A 20958-nucleotide genomic window follows, 5' to 3' on the forward strand; every position below is an offset into this window, starting at 1 on the left:
GACTTATGTATTGGCTGCTATGTAATTCATGAACAAAACATAGGTTAGAATTAATATTTAAAGTAAAGATTGTATAGTATATTTGTTTTGTAACAAGTTTCTGTAAATAAAATAATTTATACTGCTATTTATAAGAAACGATGTGTCTGCCTCTTTCTTAAAACAAACAGGTGATGCAATGTCAACAGTTAAACAAGTTTTATTTACACAACTGAAGAGTTACTTTGACAAACAAAAGGTCTCAGTATGCCAAAAAAGAATAATACAAGCCCCTTGCTTTAATGAAGATGGCGGCCTCCGTGGTTACATGTTAATAACTCTTGACAGCTTCTGGACTCTGTTGAGAAGCAAGTCGCCCTTCTTGATGGTCTCCTGGTACTGCCAGTTTTTGCTATCCGGTCTGCATGCAAGAACAGGACAAAATTTTAGTGCTCTGGGAATTACTCGAAGTATTGTGGTTTCGATGATAGTTTCATTACCTGTTAGTTTCCACAATTTCATTAACTTTGTCAATTTTACAGTGGAGGCGGCCAGCAGCTATGAATCGGGACAGTTCCCTGTGGGAAGGAGATGGGCATATGTTGCGTTAGCCAGGACCAAAAAAAACCCAACACCAGCATTCCCTAAAATCTGAACAGGGAATTTGGACAACTTTATTTTGACAAATGTTTTCTGTGAATTATTTAGGAACTTAATGGTGACACAAATGTCCAAGAAATACTACAACAACCAACTGCTGCCCTGTAGCTTCATCATATGTAACAGGCATTAGGAGCAAGAATCGCCCCCCAACAGGAAACATAGCATTAACTCCCACATTTATGCTGATAACACCCAGTTTTACATGATGACCATCGGCCTATAGACTCCTAATTATATTCTTGAGCAGAAGTAATTCTGATTTAGTAAGTTTCCAATGTACCATCCTGATAACTGTTCTAGACAGATGGTCCAGTTTGAATGTAACAATTTATAGCACAAGTTATTCCAAGACACTAAACCTCATCTATATACATATACATCTTTTCAAGCATGTATATTATGTGATATGTACTTTGCTTTCTGTTTACAGTGTAATTTGTGCTTACTTTATATTTACGTGTTCAAAATAAAACAATCAAAGCATACCAAGAAAAATAAATTTGCACACTCAAAGACCGACAGTTAAGTTTTTCAGTGTTGCCTTCTTGGATGTATTGGCACTCAATAATATTTTCCAAATCTTGCAGAGTTAAATAGTATATGCACAGGTGTTTAAAAACAAACAAACTCACTGGTCAATGAACTCTGTGCTGACACCAAATGCCTCAGCCATGTATCCCAAAGTAAGAGATCGGTAGGACTCTAGCAGCTGGCTGTAAGCCTGAATCCTCATCTCCCTCACGTAGTAGCGGTAGTGTGGGGCAAAGAGCCAGTCCTTCTTCATCTCCTGCTCCACCGTGGCTGTGGCACAAAGTTTCACATTTAATATTTATGTTTTCAGAATATGGCAAAGCACCAACACAAGCATAGATAATGGCTGTAAGTACAGTCTCTTCGCATTCAGATGTTTTTCTTGAGAATACACACACAACAACAACAAAAACCTCACCCAGGGACTGGAAGAAGACTGAGTAACGGCACTCGTAGAGTGAGAAAAGGTACTGGCGAACAGAGGGCAAACTGTGGAGCACCTCCAAGATCTCTGCTCCCTTTATAACCTACAGAGAAACATATTTATTACATTTACCAGCAGACATGTTGCCAAGTTACACATCTTGTGAGCAGACACGAGTCTCTCTCCTACCTTTTCACGGAGGTCAGGCCTCTTGAGAGCAATCATGCAAACATAAACGGTGTAGGTAACAAACGTCTTGTAGTCCATGAGTTCGTAGGAAGTGAAGGTGGAGACTGTGTCGAGGAAGAGCTCAGCAGCTTGCTTGAAATCCCTGATGGCCACACAGTACAGGCCCTGGTAAACCTTCAGACGATTTCTCCTGTCCCAGTCTCCCCCCTCCTCGATAAGGCTGCGGTGAACAGAGATGCACAGACAGATGAGTATTAAATAGAAAAGAAAAAAAAAAAAGTGCTGACAGATTTGTTTCAGAACAAAGCTTTAAGAGCCTTTACCTCTTGGCTTTCTCCGAGTTGCGTGTGATGAGATCACTATCCATATAAAAGAGGCCAATCCTCAGGAGGTAGAAGACGATGTCTAGTCTGTGACCCAGAGCCACAGTTTTGTCATAAGTCTTCCTGAATGCAGTTAGGGCGCCCTCCTGTGGTGACATCAGATAAGATCAGGCAATAGCCAATCTTACTTTTTGTACATATAACTTTGAAGTGGCAACTGTGATAACCTTCATGCAAACAGCTCTAAGAGAATAAAGGGAAAACAAAATTAAAAACTCATTTCCAGCAATTTAACTGCTGTAAACTTAGTGTTGACATCAAAGGGAATTGTCAACCCCTTTGCTGTGATATCTGGGAACTCCAAGGAGCAGCTATTGTTGGAAAAATTCTGAAAACTAAACTTTATTCAATATGTTTCACCCAAAACACTTAGAAGCAGATATGTGTTGTAGAGTGTTAAAACTAAAAAGATATTCCAACATGCACAGGCATTAACAGTGTTCAGTTCAGTTCAGTTTTATTTCAAACATTTCAAACATGTGCCTTCACAATCATTACAAAATATCATTCCATTATTTGTTTGAAAAGGAGTAGGCTGAAGTATTTACTTATTTGTCCCTACCCCCTCAATGTTCATTTTCCTACCTGGAAACTTGAATATTCTGACTGCTCTGAAAACATACCTTGTCTCCAATTCTGATGAGATACTCTGCCTTGGCCATCATAGCGTCTCGGATCTCACTCTCTCCCAGGTTCTTCTCTGCATCCTCCAGCACATCATCTAGGCGCTTCAGCTCCTCCTCGTTGGCCTTTTTCATTTTACTCAGCAGGTCACTATCTAGTTGCCACTTCAGCTCCTTGCACAGACTCTCGTAATACGGCGCCATATCTGAAACACAGAAAGCACGGTGGTGTAAAACGTGAAACATCGCTAACTTATGTGACTGAAGTTTTAGAACTTTTATGCTATTTGTGGCTTTTTTGCTGCACTTTTTGAAACTTATTCTTTTTAAACTGTATTGCTTATTGCACTGTAGAGGCTGGTGAGAAACAGTATTTCATTTCAGGCTGGGTAACACCATACGAAAATGACAATAAACGTCTTGAGTCTTAACACGTAGCGTACACCTTTTACGTCTCATATTAACGAACCGGGAAAGGATTTTAACATGACATCGCAAAGGTTGTCACCTTAGCTTAAGGGAAATGTAAAGGCTTAAAATACTGCATAGTGAATGTAAACTCTCTAACTTGGTAATGCTATGCAAAATAGACTACACAGTGAGTTCCACAGTTGACGTCTTCTGTTATCGTTAGCTAGCATGCTAACTTTCCTGCGCTGCCCGTCATTTATTATAAGTTAACATTTTATACATGAGTCACATCTATGGAGCATTTATGTGCCCGGTGTCTTGATGAAGAGACAAAATCGTGCACTGTGAGACTCGTGTTTCCAATGAAACGTCTTTTACTGGATGAAATGCTAACTCACTGTTAGCTTTGATAGCGTCCATGAGCTCCGTCTTCACTTTAGCATCCTGTCGGTGACCGTCCATTGTGAGCAGGAACTTCAGCTGTGCTATCCTCAGGTCGGGGTTCTTGGGAAGACCCTCTTCCTCTAGATTCTCTAACGGCATTTTCGGGCTAAATTATATAAACAAATGAACAAACTCAAGCCTTTCTTTGAGTAGACAAAGCCTACAACGACTCGCCTTTACGCTAGTGAACGATGACTACGGAAAACACTGGACTCTGCTGTTTCCGCCGCAGCAGCTTTCAGCAAAGGGAGAAAAGAGCGGAGACAGACTGAAAGCTAACAAGAGACTTAGAGAAGTGCTGCCCCCTGTTGGAGATTAGTGTGAACAACGCCACTGTTATTGTGCGATTCGTTAATAATATATCTAAATATTAAAGCTATATACACACCATTCTTGAAAGTACTGACCATTTTCATCACTGTATTCACAGTTTTGCTCTCACTGTAAACAAAATCCAAGTCAAAGTCAAAGTCAGCTTTATTTAAAAAAAAAAAAAACGTGTACAGATCATCCACAGGAATTTTAAATTGCAATGCTCCCACGGCCCTCAGTGTACACTAAAACAACATAAAGATAAAAAGATAAAAATAAAATAAAAGTCTAAAGCGGGTGCAATAGGTGTCCTGGAGGGAGGGAAAAGAAACACCTACGATCCTCTCCGCTGCTCTCACTTCTCGTTTTATCAGCATGTGTAGCTTCCACAAACAGGAAGGGACACAGTGTAAACGTGAAGGGGTGTGTTGTCAAGTTATATTACTTGTTAAGGCAAATATCTAATCAGCAACAGCTCAAGATGGAAGAAAGGTGATTTAAGTGACTTTGGTCTTGTTCGTGCCAGACATGGCCAGACATGGAGAATGGCCAGACTTGTTCACGCTGATAAAGAATCAGAATCGTGTTTATTGGCAAAGTATATGTGCAGACACATACAGGGAATTTGGTTCCGGTAGATGGTGGCTCTTAAGCACAGCAATGTAAATCACACACACACACACACACACACGCACGCACGCACGCACGCACACACACACACACACACACACACACACACACACACACACGTGTCTATATATACACATTACACATACATACACAAAGCTGTGTAAACCAACTATAAATAACGAATCTAAACTTATATACATAAAATACAGAAATGAATGAGGTGGAATGAATACTGCAAAATGTACATAAGGTGCAGCTGCAGTCTGGCAGTGGGAGCAGTGTGACAGGTCAACTGTTAAGAAAGAAAGAAACTGTTCCTGTGTTGGGTGGTCCTGGTCTGCAGGCTTCTGTACCGTCTGCCAGAGGGCAGCAGATCAAAAAGTCTGTGTGCAGGGTGTGAGGGGTCTGTGATGATTTTCCCTGCCCGTTTCCTGGTTCTTGAGAGGTACAGATCCTGGATGGAGGGCAGGGGCGTGCCGATGATCCTTTCTGCTGCCCGTACAGTCTGCTGCAGTCTGCTCCTGTCCTGTTTAGTGGCTGCTCCATACCAGACTGTGATGGAGGAGCACAGGCCAGACTCAATGACCGCAGTGTAGAACTGGATCAGCAGCTCCTGTGGAAGACTGTACTTCCCCAGTTGTCTCAGGAAGTACATCCTCTGCTGGGTCTTTTTGAGGATGGAGTTGATGTTGGTCTCCCACTTCAGGTCCTGGGAGATGGTTGTACCCAGGAACTTGAAGGTCTTCGCAGTTGACACAGGGCTGTATGATATGGTGAGGGGGAGCAGAGTTGAGGGATGTCTCCTGAAGTCCGCTGTCATCTCTACAGTCTTAAGAGTGTAGATTGTGCTGACTTCACCAGAGTACCAGCCGCTCAACTTCCTGCCGGTATGCAGACTCATCACCATCTTGAATGAGGCCAATGACAGTGGGGTCATCTGCAAACTTTAGGAGTTTGACAGCCGAGTTCTTGGAGGTGCAGTCGTTAGTGTAGGGGGAGAACAGTAGTGGTGAGAGGACACATCCTTGAGGGGCACCAATACTGAGGGACCGGGTTTCAGAGGTGATCTCCCCCAGCCTCACTTGTTGCTTTCTGTCTGTCAGGAAGCTGGTGATCTACTGACAGATAGCTGGTGACACGCTGAGCTGGGAGAGTTTGGAGGAGAGAAGTTCAGGCACAATGGTGTTAAAAGCCGAACTAAAGTCCACAAACAGGACCCTGGCATAAGTTCCCGGGCGGTCAAGGTGTTGCAGGATGTAATGCAGCCCCATGTTCACTGCATCATCCACCGACCTGTTTGCCCGGTAGGCAAACTGCAGAGGGTCCAGCTGGTGGCCTGTAATGTCTTTCAGATGGGCTAACACCAGTCGTTCGAAGGATTTCATGACCACAGACGTCAAGGCGACAGGTCTGTAGTCATTCAGTCCTGTGATGGTGGGTTTCTTGGGAACAGGGATGATGGTGGAGCGTTTGAAGCAGGAGGGAACTTCACACAGCTCCAGGGATCTGTTGAAGATGCGAGTAAAGATGGGAGCCAGCCGTTCAGTACAGGTTTTGAGGCAGGAGGGTGAGACGCCGTCTGGTCCGGGGGCTTTCCTGGGCTTCTGTTTCTGGAATAGTCGGCTCACATCCTGAGTGTGTATTCTGAGTTTCAGGGAGGAGGAAAGGGGGGTGAGAGGTGTGGTGGAGGTCGTTGAGTCTGGATTGGAGTGGGTGGTGGTGGTCGTTGAGTCTGGATTGGGGAGGGTGGGGGTGGTCGTTGAGTCTTGATTGGGGAGGGTGGTGGAGGTCGTTAGGTCTGGATTGGGGAGGGTGGGGGTGGTCTTTGAGACTGGATTGGGGAGGGGCAGGGTGAAGGGGGGAGAGGTGGAAGTTGTGTTGGGGGTCAATGTCTGAAGCAATGTCCCTGGGGAGGGGAGGGTGGGGTGTGGGAGTCTGTCCGTCTCAAACCTGCAATAGAAAGTGTTTAACTCGTTGGCCAGGTCTTTGTTTGCTTCAATAGTGGGTGGGGGGCGTCTGTAGCTGGTGATTTCCTGCAGGCCCCTCCACACTGACACAGGGTCGTTGGCTGGGAGCCGTTCTTCCAGCTTCTGGGAGTAGATGCTTTTAGCTGCTTTGATCTCCTTGGTCAGTGTGTTCCTGGCTTGCTTGTACAGGGCCCTGTCACCACTTCTGTAGGCGTACTCCTTGCCCTTACGAAGATGTTGGAGTTAAGGAGTGAACCATGGTTTATTGTTGTTGTATGTGCAAAAGGTCTTTGTTGGCACACACACGTCTTCACAGAAACTGATGTATGATGTCCCAGTGTCCGTGAGCTCATCTAGGTTCTCAGATGCAGCTTCAAAAACAGTCCAATCAGTGGAGTCAAAACAATCCTGCAGTTCCTGCTTTGCTGCGTTAGTCCACTTCTTCACAGTTTTGACTACAGGCTTGGCACGTTTGAGTTTTTGCCTATAAACTGGAATAAGATGGACCATGCAGTGATCAGAATGTCCCAAAGCTGCCCGGGGCACAGAGCGATAGGCATCTTTTAGAGTGGTGTAGCAGTGATCCAGTATGATGTTGTCCCTGGTGGGGCAGTCTATATGCTGTCTGTATTTAGGGAGTTCGTAGTTTAGGTTTGCTCTGTTAAAATCCCCAAGAATAATTGTAAAGGAATTCCGGGAATTTCCTCTCCAGGGTAGTAATCTGGGGCCTGTTCTTCGTACCTCGCTAAGTAAGTTAGCTGGATTAGATTGTTGACGATTTTGCGTGATCCTGGATCGTTCGGTTCCCCGAAGCTCATCCGGGACTTGCTGTCATAGCAACAGAGCCATAAGCGTAAACCTGCTCGGGAGCAGGTTTACTTTATGTAAACAGGATTAGATCGCGGCCACGCAGGTATGTCCGCTTCATTTATACGAAAGCAACAGCGATATTCCACCACTGTTTCACCATAAATAAATAACATCAATGTAACTAAAGATAATGCAGCACTTGATCCTTTTATTGATGTCACACAGATACATACAGGTCATTTCCTAAAAAAGGGAAATGTACTATTAACATTCTATTACATGTATGTGATTATTACAGATGTAATTCATATTTCAGAGTAGTAATTGTAAATTACTTCGTGTAATCAAGATGAGAGACCACGGCTATAAAAGCGAAGGTGGATTTGGGAAGCCTGTCGCAGCCATGTCCTGTCCGTATACGCGAGCCACCCATTGCGGAAGGTGCAAGATTGATAAGGAGAGTCCTCAGAATTCAGCGTATGTTGCGGGACAGACAGGATCCTTTAGCTCAGCGCGACAGTGTGCTCATTGAGAGATATCGATATTCCCGTGAGGGTATTATTTACTTAACCAACTTGTTGACGAGGGGGTGCAGGACCACCACCTGTCTTTTTTTCCTCTGCCCTTTTCTTGGTTGCTGTTATGAACAAACTAACAGAGTATTCCAGGCCAGTATTACCTTGCCAAGAGACGAAAAGCAATCTAAGAGATAAATATTACCATTCTGTAGAATACTCCTGTATTCCACTTTTACTTGTTCCCATGTTCTTGTGGGTCCTGTTGTGGCTCTAATGTGAAAGGGGATATAATATAACATATTATAATATAATATAATGCCATATGATATTGGACAATATAGTGTCATATGATAGATCTACCCTAACGCCTACTGGTGTTGGCCAGAGGGGCCGATGGCGCGATATGGCAGCCTGGCTACAACCGTAGCTGCCTCCACCAGTGTGTGAATGTGGGAGTGAATGAATAGTGGTATCGTACAGCGCTTTGGGTGCCTTGGAAAGCGCTATATAAACCCAATCCATTATTATTATTATTATTAAATTACCTACGAGTTTGATTTGTCAGCAACTTCCTGCCAGCCCTCTCTCCTTGCTTTTGCAGCCTTTGCAGTGTTCTCTTGCGTTTTAATTAAACTCTGAAACTCCTGAAATCCCTCACTCATGAGTTCTTGCTCTGCTGCCGGAAAATACCGTGCACGCCCCTTCGACATTTTCGCCGACCAATCAGCAGGTTGCCGATCAATGTTTCTACTATCGATGCGTATCCCCTTTTACGACACCCAGTGATGTCACATTACTGCGTCCAGCTGTACTAATCGTCAACAGCAGGTGTGTTCGGGGAACCGGATTAGCGAGCTCACGGTTAGCGCGATGGTTTGGTCTTGGATGTGTCATTTGATCTTGGATGTAGTAAGCAACGTACGAAGAACAGGCCCCTGGTCAGCCAGCTCGCACAGTGCGTTGTTTGCGTTGGCCTGTGGAGGGATGTAAACTCCGACCAGCATGAAGGAAGAAAACTCCCGCGGTGAATAAAAAGGTTTACAGTTGATGAAAAAACTTTCCAAGTGTGGGCTGCAGTGTTTCTGTAACACTGTGACATCAGTACACCAACCTTCATTAATGTAGAAGCAGACTCCACCACCCTTTGTGTTCCCTGAGAGCTCTGTTTCGCGGTCCGCCCGGTGAAGTTGGAAGCCCGGCAGATTTAAGACAGCGTCTGGGACTCGCTCACTGAGCCAGGTTTCAGTGAAGCAGAGGGCAGCAGAGCGTGCAAAGTCCTTGTTAGTCCGGTTTAAGAGCAGTAATTCGTCGACTTTGTTTGGAAGAGAGCGGAGATTCGCAAGGTGAATGGAGGGGAGTGCCGTGCGGAATCCTCGCCAACGTAGTTTCACCAGCGCGACTCCCCCGTCTACGTCTTCTCCAGGAGCCACAGAGAGCTGCTGCACCTCCAACTAAAATCTCCAAAAAACTTTCCAGGTTTGTGAAAAATGGATAAGAACTATAGTGAGACGACTGCCTGATGTTTAGCAGTTGATCTCTGGAGAAAGTGATGTGGTCTGAGTGACCAAAAGCGCAGAAAATAAACAGCATCTCAAATAACTACTCATTTCAACCAAGGTATGTGGAAGAGCTTAACAGTATGCACACTACACATACTGAAGTTTAAACACCACACGGGGTGCCACTCCAGTCAACTTAGAACAGGAAATCACCTGGTCTTGATTTCTGCTTCAACATTCAGATAGTAGGCTCAAAATCTGGTGTAAACAACATAGAAAAGTGCATTTGGAGATGGGCAGGATCCCTTAGTAACAAAAGTGAAAAAAAGAGAAAAAAGAAAAACAAGGGATCTAAAATTAAACCTTGAGGGACACCCCAGTTAATTCTATAGCTGTTGTATGATTGATCCTCCATACGAAGAATTCTTAATTAGTGAAACATCATAAAGTGAGCCTTCCTTTCACTACTACGTTTTCTCTGAAGCGCTCCTTTTCTCCAACTTTGCTGTTGGCTAAACTAGTGGCATTTAAGAGCATAGTGTTTGGGCATATGGAAAATTGCATAATGATATTATGCCATTACCTGATGATTACTTAATACTGTATCTTAGAATTGTAATGGAAGCCCATTATGCAGGTTAGTTGTTGTCAGAGATGGGCAGTAACGCGTTACTGCCGATTACTTAAGTAATCCGATTACTCTTTTCAAGTAACGAGTAAAGTAAGGGATTATTATTGAAAAAATGACTCTGCGGTGGTTGGATGCATCAGCAGGGATGATGAGACAGAGTACCGGGCTGTGGTCGACTCCTTTGTCACGTGGTGTGAGCAGAATCATCTGCAGCTCAACGTGGCAAAGACCAAGGAACTGATCGTGGACTTCAGGAAGACCAGGAAACACTTGACCCCTGTTTCAATCCAGGGGGTCAGTGTTGACATTGTGGAGGACTATAAATACCTTGGAGTACACATTGACAATAAACTGGACTGGGCTAAAAACACCACAGCACTTTACAGGAAGGGCCAGAGTCGTCTCTATTTTTTGAGGCGACTGAGGTCCTTCAACATATGCCAGAAAATGCTGAGGATTTTCTATGAGTCTGTTGTGGCCAGTGCAATCCTCTAAGCTGTTGCATGCTGGGGGAGCAGGCTGAGGGTCGCAGATGCCAACAGACTCAATAAACTAATCTGTAAGGCCAGCAATGTTGTGGGGATGGAGCTGGACTCCCTCAAGGTGGTGTCGGAGAGGCGGATGCTGTCCAAGATAAAGACAATGTTGGATAACACCTCCCACCCACTCCATGACATGCTGGTCAGTCACAGGAGCATGTTCAGTGAGAGACTGAGATTACCAAAAAGCACCACTGAACGACACAGGAAATCTTTCCTGCCTGTGGCCATCTCCCTGTACAACACATCCACTTAACACACTGTTTGCTGCTATAACTACACGTTTCTTTTTCAGCTATTTATTTATGAGTGACTTATGTATGTATGTATGTATATATATGTATATATTGTACTATTCTTAGTTAGTGTATTGTCTGTCTTGTCTTAATGTTGGTTTATAATGGAGCACTGTAACAAAAAATAATTTCCCCCAGGGATCAATAAAGTATTCCGATTCTGATTGAAAAAATGGTAATTAGATTACCGTTACTTTTCCGTAGGAATGCTGCGTTACTGCGTTACTAAAACCGTGATTTTTTTTGTGTGAATGTCGCATGACAGTGACGTAAGCAATTGCAACGTTCCTGACAACAGCTGTGTGCAGATCAACAATGGATAATATATCGAGTGCGGGAGAGAGTATGAGCGTGCAGCGTTTAAAGTGTGGAAGTACTGACCTTACTTTAAGTTTGATTCCATAAAAAGTGACAAAAACATTAGCGTCCATTAGCATTGTGCGTGGGAAGAAAACATTTTTTTACAGCGAAAAAAATCCCCTAAACTTCCAAGCAAGCACCGAGTGCGCTACGATGTAATGGGGAATTCACAGAAAAACTCGTGGATTCTTCAACTGACCTCTGCGGCACACCTGCACCAGGGTAAACCTCCGCCTACCTCACTCCTGCTTTACAGGTGAAAATAGAGCAAAAGGACCGCTAGTCTTTGACTTTATTTATTTTGTGCTGTGTTTTACTTGCATCTATTTGCTTGATTCATAAAGTTAAAAGACTAAAACTAATAAAACAAGTTTTAAAAAGGGACTTTTCCATTTGATTACATTTTGTATGATGGATTATATAGAAAAAGTAGAATTGGGCTGAAAGATCTATCGCTTTATCACCTATTCAGGTTGTAAATAGTGTTTTTAAAAAGTAACTAAGTAATTAATTACCTTTGAAAATAAGTAATCAGTAAAGTAACGGGATTACTTTTTTTGGGGAAGTAATCCATAATTAGTTACTGATTACTTTTTTCAAGTAACTTGACCAACACTGGTTGTTGTTAGTTGTAAAGAAACGTGGGCCAAGAAAAAACTTCGTACAGGATCTGATTGCACAACAGTCACCATTTATGGACAAACAGAAAATAGCAGAAGCAACTAAAAAGCAAAAACTGAAGTTGGAAGATTCCAAAATTTGGGAATTGTAACATTGTTTAATGTCATTGTGAGTCATTTATTTGCAAAGCATGTTTTTTTCCGCAGTCATTCAATCTTGTCCTGAAAGAAAAATTGTTTTTTGCTGTAGCTATACGTGGTCCTCATCACAACCTGGTCTCTGTTCTCGTTTCCTCTGCAAAGGATTTCCCACAGACGGTGATGGCTTTAAACTCCTCTGAGATCTCCAGCAGGGTCTTGCCTTTAGTCTCAGGCAAAAGGAAGAAGGTATAAAGACTACCCAGCATGCAGGCAGAGGCAAACAGCACAAATAAGTACGAGCTGAGAGCATCCTGGGAAAGAAACGTCATTCATGATTTCAGCATAACATATAGATCCCTGTGGGTGTTATAGTGTAATGCGCTGCTTATTTTCAGTTTGGTCGTACGTACAATGAGGAATGGAAAGACCAGGCCCATCACTGAAAACATAAACCACCCCTGCAGCCCTGTGAGGACGAGTGATGCCATTCGATTAGACTGAATGAAGAGCTCACTGTTGAGTGTTGGTGTGGCTCCTCCTGTGAGAATCAGAGAAAGAACAGGGAATTGACCTTGTTATCTTTGCATATAGACACGTTTTCCATAACTGCTACAGGTGTGATGTACTGGATACTAAAAACGTTACGCTACATACAGTATGTATAAGTGCTTTATGCTTACCAGGTCCTCCACAAAAGAACATGATGAAGACAACCATCAAACTCACAGTAATGTATGGAACCCAGTAGCTGGAATCCTGTGTGAAAGACAGTTTTAAATGCATATATTTGATTTTGCATCAGATTAATTTCTATATTTCTGCCTTTTATCATCACAGCAGTGATAGCTTATACACATTTTCCCCTTTATGAAACAGGTCATCTTCAGTCATATTGGCAATATTGTTACTAGTGTACTTTCCAGTGAAGGCTACACAGACAGTTGTTGTCCCAACCGTCACAGACATGTACACCTCCAGATGCAGGAAGAGGCCTACCTGTATCATGAAGGACCCCACTCACCAAGCACACACACTCTTTGTCCTGCTCCCCTCAGGCAGGAGGCTGAGGAGCATTAAATGCAAAACTACTAGACAGAGAAACAGCTTCATTCCAGAAGCTGTGAGACTTCTCAATGCATAAATGGACAAGAACTGTTATACTACTGATACTTTACTGACACCATCACTTTATTAATGCTGGTCATCATGCCCTCTTGCTGCTAAAATGTTTATACCTATATTTCTATATTTATACTCCATACTGGTACTCAGGTTGTTGCACTCTACTTATATTGTATTATTTCATTACTTGCTATTTGTTAGTTTCTTCGTTATTCTGTTTCTTTTCCCTTCTATGGATAACCGGGACCGTGTGTACGTAATTTCATTCCACCTCATGTAAACGTGTTGCAAATGAAAAGAAAACTTCCTTGATCCTTGATCTTGACGAGTAGAAACGGTGTCATCTGTGATTTTCCAGTCTTTAGGTTTTGTTTAGGTGCCTCTCCTGTGTTCCGTGTTATGCCCACTCTGTGCCTTCCTGTGCCAACGTTTCAGGTCTCTGTGTTCATGTATTTCCTGTTTTACTTTGAAAGTCCGTGTTTTATGTCAGTGTATTCTGTTTTGCTTCCACCCTGTCTCATCACTTCTAATTAGGTTCAGCTGTATCTCCCTCCTATTCAATTTAATTCAATTCAATTTTTTTTATATTGCACCAAATTACAACAACAGTCAACTCAAGGAACATCCTGTTTGCATTTCCATCGTTACCTTGTGTGTATTTATTGTGTGTGCTTCCCTTTGTCCCTTGTTGGTCCGTCTGCTTGTTTTCTTCCATGTTGCTTCTGTATTTCTTCCGTCAGCTTTACCCGCGTTTCCTGGTCTCTCTTTTCTGGCCTGTGGTTTCCACCCTCAGGTTATATGTTTATGCATAGTTTTTCCCAGTTTAGGTTTTGCTTAGTTTTCTCTGTTCCACCTGTTTGTAGTTTTTGTTCAGCTGTCCATAAAGGCTCGTTTTTTGTTATCATCCACCCTCGTCTCCGTTTGCCTGCACTTGGGTCCTCAGTCTCTTCACACACCTGACATTTGTTGTCTTTAACAAATCAACTGTTTTTGTTTTGCTTTCTTTACATTGCTTTTACTTTTATTAATATTATGTTGCCCACCACTGGTAATGGTTTACCTTCAGGTTGAGTGTGACAGTGACAAAAATCCAGCAAGCAGACATGACACCGTAACCGCCGAACAGCAATGGTCTTCTCCCTGTGAGGTCAATGAGAAGACCCTGAAATTGAGGAAGGGAGAAAATAATGACAGACTTGTCATAAGAAGATTGTCTCTAATAGTAGAAATGAAAGGATGTATACACTTAAAATGCTCATTTACACAGATGAGCTCAGGCACAGACTGAGTGTTTGCTTACACAGGTGAGCGAGGTGAGAATTTCAGCCACTCCAAGACCGAGAGTGATATAGCGGATCTTCTTCTTTGGTATACCTGCCTCCAGGAAGATGTCATAAGTAAAGGTACTAATCTGGGAAGAAAAGAGGCACTATTAGGCTATAAACAGTCAGCATGAAATCTGATTTATATTTTAGTCTATTCTGTTGATAGAAACTTGATATGGAAGGAACAATGAAGTCTCATATATACAGATATCAATAGATATATTGATCTGTAGTTATACAGATATGTCATGTATGCATGTGCGTGAACCTCCAAAAGTCACAAAATTGTTGTAATGTATCATTTTGCAATTTAGCAATCCTATATCATATTGTATCATATTGTATCATATGGTATTATACTAATACTATATGGTATTGTTCATACTGTAGAAATGCCCGACAGCTGGTTGCAACAGTAGATGATGGAGATGGTGATGACCTGCCATCGGACAGTCCTGTCTCTCAGCAGCTGCAGAAGGCTCACTGGTGGGGCTGCTTCAATGGCTGCCTGCTCAGTCAACATCTCATCCATTTCTTGTTGGTAGTCACCTTGGCCCCACAGACTCTGGAGAGCTGAAACCAGAAAATCCCAAATCACGGAGGGGATAAGAACTGAAAAATGTGCAACTTTGCTCAAATACAAAACACGCAGGGACTGATTGACTTGTAATTTCACAAGACTATCATTTATCTTTAACTAGTATGTGTTTGTAGAACATTTTCATAAACATCTGGGGTCGTGTTTGATACATAAACTGCGCAAAGCTACTAACCTTTTTTGCATGCCTTATCATCACCTTTCTCTATGAGTAAATATCTTGGCGTCTCAGGAAAAAAAGGCAACATCACAATCTGAACAAAGGAGAAAAGTGCAGCGACACTAAGGAGAATGTCCCACGTGTCCTCGCGGCCAAGGATCTCGCTGAAAAATCAAAATGAAATGTTGTGTTTAATTTGTAATCTATTGTCATAATATGCTGCAGTAGCTTTTGACAATGGGTTAAAGCCCATTTTTCTTTTTCATATCAACTTCAGGTGCTTACCTCAACCCAAACGTCTGCCCAGACACTTTCCCGAGTGACAAAAAAGTGGCTAAGGTCAGAGTCACTATCCCTCTTATCTTTCTGGGTGAAATCTCCCCAAGATATATTAAGTGAGTGTTCATTCCCAAGCCTGCAGGTCACATAAAGCAAGCATGGTGAGTATAGGTGGTGAAAACATATTAATAAGGAGTCTGTAGAATATGGCAACTTACCTGCTGAGTAACCAAACAGAAATCTTGCCACAATGATCATTTCGAAAGAGTTGACATTTTTACTTGTCAGCATGAATCCTGCTGCAAGAACAGCAATGAAGCTGTTGCAGATCATTGCCTTTTTTCTGAAGAAGGAAAGCTCATGACTTCAGGTCTCCGTAGGCTATACAGCTTGGTACAACATCTGTCTTCATACTCACCTTCCCAGCAAGTCTGAGATAAATTTGACACTGATGGCACCGAAGAGTCCCCCGACAGCAAACATGGAAACAATAAGAGACCAGATCATTGTGACCGTCTGCGGATGTGGAGGCTCTCCGTATCTGTCATACCAGCTGTTGTTGATGAAGCGCTGGATGTACTGTGGAGATAGATTTAAACTGTTATTAAATGTGATCCAGATAATCGAGACAGAATGGAGAAGAAATGATAAAGGCGACGTGTCTCACCGGCGAAGGAGAACTCAGTCCAGTGATATGGAAGCCGACCTGAAAGCTTCCTCCTAATCCCAAAACAAGGATGAGGAATAGAGCGTTGCCATGGGTCTGAAGTAAAGGAGAGAAATCCGATGAATCACTTTTATAAATGTGTTTACTATCACCTGTAAAGATGCTGCCTATATTTTTAAAGTCACAGTCAAACTTTTGGAGAATGGGTATTAACAAAGATTTCAAACATGTTTAAATGAGTGAGAAAATCTAGATTTTAAAATTGGATTTACTGATTTTTTTTTAAACACAAGTTGTGAATAAAACAAAGATTAGATTAGACTTAAGTTTACCCTGTCTGATTCATAAACTGTAACTGTTTCATTTCTAGCTGTGTCTGAAAGTTCACAGAAAAACAATAATAATCACCTTTTTTGAATCTTTTCATGATCACACCTCAGTCATAGATTGTAATCATGTAAATTTGAGCTCAGTGTCATGTTAGCTGTACCAGCGAAATGGTTTAATAACTGAGAGAGTAGTGTGACTCAGCTGAAACTGTGGTTTAGATAACTCCCCTGAGTTCAGGAAATAAAAAAAAATTGTAAAAAATAAATAAATACAATTTAAAAAGAAAATTATCCGCATTACACATAAAATTAGACATGTGCAATGTGACAGATTTGTCACGAAACATTTTAACAGAAACGTAAATTTTTTTATACATTTATATATAAATATTATATTTAAAATCCACATGTACATATTTACAATACATGTATTAACTTTTATGGCGCAAATATAGGAAAAATCTTACCAGCTGCTGAAACAAAGTTTCCATTCTCTTGATACACGGACCTTAACAGCACATATGTCCTAACAGTGGGGACACAGTTCAGTGTTTCACCCTGCTTATTATTAACTTTTCAGAAATAAAGTAACTTGGTGTCATCACACCACCCTGACAATCACTGGATCATTTCTAACTTGCAGCTATTTCAGACTGAAAACAATATAAACTGAATGAGTTCACAGTCACACGCAAGCTAATGTATAGATTTAACCATAATGTCAAATAAGGACATTATCAGTACATTTTGTGCACAACACTGGTGCTGCATATGTTTTTATAAGTGATTCGTCCTTGTGGTAGGACTCGACTTAAGCGGTCAAAGAAGTGCAGGAGACTGATGCTGCCCAGTGTAGCAAGTGATTTATTCACCATTTTGTGGCCCAAACAATATTTACAAAAAAACAAATAAGAAACTCAACTCTATAATTAACTCAGTTCAAATAAACATAACTGAACTTAAATCAACAGAAATTAAGGTCAAACTGCACACAGCTACACTGACCTGAACCTTTCTCCTCTGAAACACTTCAGAGTTCTTCTGCTTAAATAGTCCACTTAACCAAACAATTTCTCCTCTGGACTATTCCATTCAGTAGGTAGGTAAGATGAACATGATTATATTCAAACCTCTACTACTCCTCTTTACTGGCAACATAAACTCTGGTGCAATCAATACATATTACAACAATAAATCTATCTCTTCATAAACCCTCTAAAATCAACTTTATTAAATTATAAGAGTTCTTCCCCTTCTGCACTTGGTCTCTTCCTGTGACCTCAAATGAACCCAGAAGGTATAAAGCAGGAAGTAAAACTACATTTCCTCCTTTTGTTTCTGCAAGACAGGTAGGTAAGGTAAGTTCTAAACAATACAAATTAACAGTTGAAATAAAGAACATGTTAACTTAACAAACTTGTATGAATTGATTTAAACCAATATGTTATATTATATAATCTGTAAAAGTGCAAAACATAAACAAACCCGGGATAGTAGATGTTTGCCTATCCGGTTGTTCAGTCTGACATCACTAGCCGTGTCTGGGTCTAAACTCCGCTGCAGGTCCATATATCAAACGATCACTGTGGCATTACTGAGAGTTGAAAAACTGTCTAAAGTCTTTCATCTTTAATAAAATGATCAGCGTTCTGCTCTACCAGGTGTAACAATTGAGTTTAACATCCAGGCATCCATGAAAACGGAATTTATGACATTTAACGGAGTTAGAAGTTAGCAGGGAGTTAGCTCGCTAGCTTCTATCTAAATACAATATAGCATGTCCTGACTGCGGGGTTTTGGAAACAAATTAAAACGTACAGCTCTGTTATCACTTCCAGCATAAATGAAGACAGAAAACTAAACAGCAGTGACGTTTGTAGGGTTACTGAAGTTGGGCTAGCTGGTATATAATGATGTGCTACGTGACTGCTAGCGACACAGCTATGTTAGCATAATATAAACAAGCTAACTTTTTTTCCCACTCGATAAAAGTTAACGTGAGTGTTGTTGGTGGTCAGAAACAAATGTAATCGCATGGCAGGATGCTGTAAAAGGACCAAACTTCAGCCAGGAGAACAACTGAGATAATCCATCCACAATACGAGGTTAGTCATTCATATACTGCTGCATGGGCTGGGCTGTAGTTAAATCCTAAGGTTTTAAAAACTGAGCTTAAATAAATGATTAGCAGTAATAAAAGCAGAGGGAGGTCAACAGTGATCACTGACTGTTTTAGGAGCTTTTTGAGATCAAATAGAAGAAAATACATAACATTAAACATGTTAACAACACAAAAGCCATATTAAACGCAGACTACTTTAGACCCGGAAGTAGGATTCGTCGCGTCATCACTGAACAACCGGATTGCAGATTACATGTGAAATATGGTTAACTCAAAGCAAGAATGTTAACTAAGAATGTAGACAAATGGTCTTCTCACCCACTTTGTCACAGTCCTATTGCCAGTAGCTTGATTTGTTTTTCTCTCTGTTCCTGTTTCTTCTTATTCTTCTTATTTAAATCACGTGGAAAGATAAACTCTATTATTATCAGACCAGCAGAGTTTAGACGTAGACTAAGAACTGTGGCTGTCTATGAACATTTGAAAAAGGAATACACTCAATAAATTAAAGCAAACACTGCTAGCTATGATTTGCACTGGAAAAACTGTTGAATCTTCATCCTATAGAAGAAGAAACTACTTTTTTTTTTTTTTTTTTTTTTTTGCCTGTTCCGTTTGGCTCTTTTGCCATCAGAATTGTTGTCTAAAGGCAAACAAAGATGCACAACGGATTTACTTTACCAAATTGACCATCCCAGCCTTGCCGTAATGGTCCATTTGATTCACCTTTTATTGTTTATTTTATTTTCACTTACTGAATACGGGACAGACTTGACTGGGGGAAAGAAGGGGAGAAAGAAAGAAAGAGGGAAAGAGAAACAGCTGAGAAGAGGGACGGGGGAGAAGGGCAAAAAACATAAACCAACAGAATGGGTAGAGAAAAAAAATGCATATATCAATCACCTGGATCACCTGCTGAGAAAGAAAAAAAGAAAACAAGCAGAAGAGAACAAGAGTAATAGAATAAACAACATCACAATGATATATGGGAATATGACAGTAAATACTAAATATTAAACATTATTGCGCAGCACATAAGATCAACAGAACACAGTGTGCTTTGAGGTAGGAGCCAAAAAGGGTGTAGTTTGTGGGTGTGATCACCCGTGTGTACACCTGTAAGCATGGACGCGCTTGTTTTTTTGTTTTGTTTTTTAAAGGTTCCTTCATGTAATAATCTGCTAGAGGGTGTGGGGGGGGGGCCCACAGCCCCGTCCTCCAGGGCATGAAGCAGGTGTGGAGGAGATCAAAACTCCAGACATCCAGAGGCCCCCAGAATACAAGAGACCAAGGAAGACCAACAGAGGGGCAGCCGCGCCACTGTCCCAGAAAGAGCTGAGCTGTCCCAGATGAGGGTTCACTCAGCAGCCGCGGAGCAGAAGCCAGGGGGAGTTGCAGTGACGCGCCCGTGAGCTCCGCCGGCAGCCAGCCGTGCCTGAGTGACCGAGCCCCAGGCCGAGAGGCCGGGGGCACCCCACCTCCGAAGTGGTCCGAGCGAGCCCCAGGCTCCAGGCCCCGATAAGCGGCCGCCAAGGAGTGAGCCGGTGTGTACCTGGACGCCCATCCCCGGACACAAAGAACCACCAACGCACCGATGTCTGAGGGAGTCCGCCACTGGCAGGGGAAGTGGTGGTAGGGGGAGATAGGCCTCCAAACCTTGGAGGGCCTGAGATGTCCCCAGAGAGGTGGCGCCTGACACCCAACCTGACATATAGACACAGACATACAGGCACACACAGATACAAACATTCATTCCCACCCTCATGCTCTCATATGCACTTACTCCACACTCAACCAACGTGGAGACAGACATAAAGAAACGCTGTACACACGATCACACTCCCCAAGCGTACTCTACGAACCGGGTCTAGGTACCCTTGCCCCTGGAGGGGGGAACTGCACCCAGACCCAGGTGGTGTTACACTTTTCCCTGCAGTGGGGGGAGGCAGACCGCCCCGACTCTGCAGCAGCAGGAAGGCCCCACACTCCAGACCGCAGTCGGACGGCCAACTAAGAAGAAACTTCTTGTAATAATAACAGGCCACCATGGCAGGTAGCGTTGCGTAATTTTGACACAATCCCAAAGAGATCCGTATATCCTCCTAGAATCAATGCTGGGAGCTTTTACTTGTTAGTTACATGTGTACACCACTACACTATGGAGCAAATGTTGAATCTCCAGCTTATACTTAAGCAGTTTGTATTTTTCATTTTAAAATCTACAGTTTTGTGTCAACTAACAAGCAGATTTGTCATCTGCATTTACATTTTAAAAAATCCAGGTAGCCAAAATGTGCAAAATATTCTTTAAGGCAGGCTGACATTGTGACCGACATGTTGGTTTTCTATTAGTTTGCAGTGTCTCACACTTTCATAGTCAGACTCA

The 20958-nt window shown here is 42.2% G+C and overlaps 2 protein-coding genes across 4 annotated transcripts; both read right to left on the reverse strand.

Moving 5' to 3' along the window:
* Positions 1-181: 181 nt before the first annotated feature.
* psmd6 (proteasome 26S subunit, non-ATPase 6) lies at positions 182-3891 on the reverse strand. The gene is made up of 8 exons (XM_026168619.1): positions 3602-3891; positions 2793-2998; positions 2110-2255; positions 1787-2006; positions 1592-1700; positions 1275-1443; positions 480-557; positions 182-400 (listed from the first exon to the last, which is right to left on the reverse strand). The coding sequence occupies exons 1-8, from the start codon at positions 3744-3746 to the stop codon at positions 304-306; spliced, it is 1170 nt and encodes a 389-aa protein (XP_026024404.1). The 5' UTR covers positions 3747-3891; the 3' UTR covers positions 182-303.
* An 8076-nt stretch (positions 3892-11967) lies between these two features.
* On the reverse strand, positions 11968-17610 carry LOC113022808 (solute carrier family 2, facilitated glucose transporter member 9-like). Of its 3 annotated transcripts, XM_026168620.1 has the most exons (13): positions 17456-17610; positions 16918-16976; positions 16122-16217; positions 15873-16033; positions 15673-15797; positions 15461-15590; positions 15191-15339; positions 14803-14990; positions 14393-14503; positions 14153-14254; positions 12651-12726; positions 12381-12508; positions 11968-12281 (listed from the first exon to the last, which is right to left on the reverse strand). In XM_026168620.1, exons 2-13 carry the CDS (start codon positions 16939-16941, stop codon positions 12096-12098), a joined length of 1476 nt encoding a protein of 491 aa, XP_026024405.1. In that variant the 5' UTR covers positions 16942-16976; positions 17456-17610; the 3' UTR covers positions 11968-12095. The 3 variants fall into 3 exon arrangements, with proteins under 3 accessions (XP_026024405.1, XP_026024407.1, XP_026024406.1); XM_026168622.1 differs by lacking the exon at positions 16918-16976 and having other exon boundaries at positions 17456-17512; XM_026168621.1 differs by lacking the exon at positions 17456-17610 and having other exon boundaries at positions 14857-14990; positions 16918-17320.
* Positions 17611-20958: the final 3348 nt, after the last annotated feature.

This window comes from Astatotilapia calliptera, chromosome 5 (genome assembly GCF_900246225.1).
Source record: "Astatotilapia calliptera chromosome 5, fAstCal1.2, whole genome shotgun sequence".
In the NCBI taxonomy this organism is placed as follows: Eukaryota; Metazoa; Chordata; class Actinopteri; order Cichliformes; family Cichlidae; genus Astatotilapia; species Astatotilapia calliptera.

Bases quoted from the DNA above. Each gene is read 5' to 3' on its own strand.
- LOC113022808 (XM_026168620.1), bottom strand. From the start codon at position 16,941: ATGGAAACTTTGTTTCAGCAGCTG. The intron at 15,340-15,460 runs GTAAGCACCTGA...TTGATTTTTCAG, and splicing joins GGGCAGACGTTTGGGTTGAG to CGAGATCCTTGGCCGCGAGG. The intron at 14,255-14,392 runs GTAAGCAAACAC...CCTCAATTTCAG, and splicing joins TTCTCACCTCGCTCACCTGT to GGTCTTCTCATTGACCTCAC.
- psmd6 (XM_026168619.1), bottom strand. From the start codon at position 3,746: ATGCCGTTAGAGAATCTAGAGGAAGAGGGTCTTCCCAAGAACCCCGAC. The intron at 2,007-2,109 runs GTAAAGGCTCTT...TGTTCACCGCAG, and splicing joins AACTCGGAGAAAGCCAAGAG to CCTTATCGAGGAGGGGGGAG. The intron at 401-479 runs GTAATGAAACTA...TCTTGCATGCAG, and splicing joins GAAATTGTGGAAACTAACAG to ACCGGATAGCAAAAACTGGC.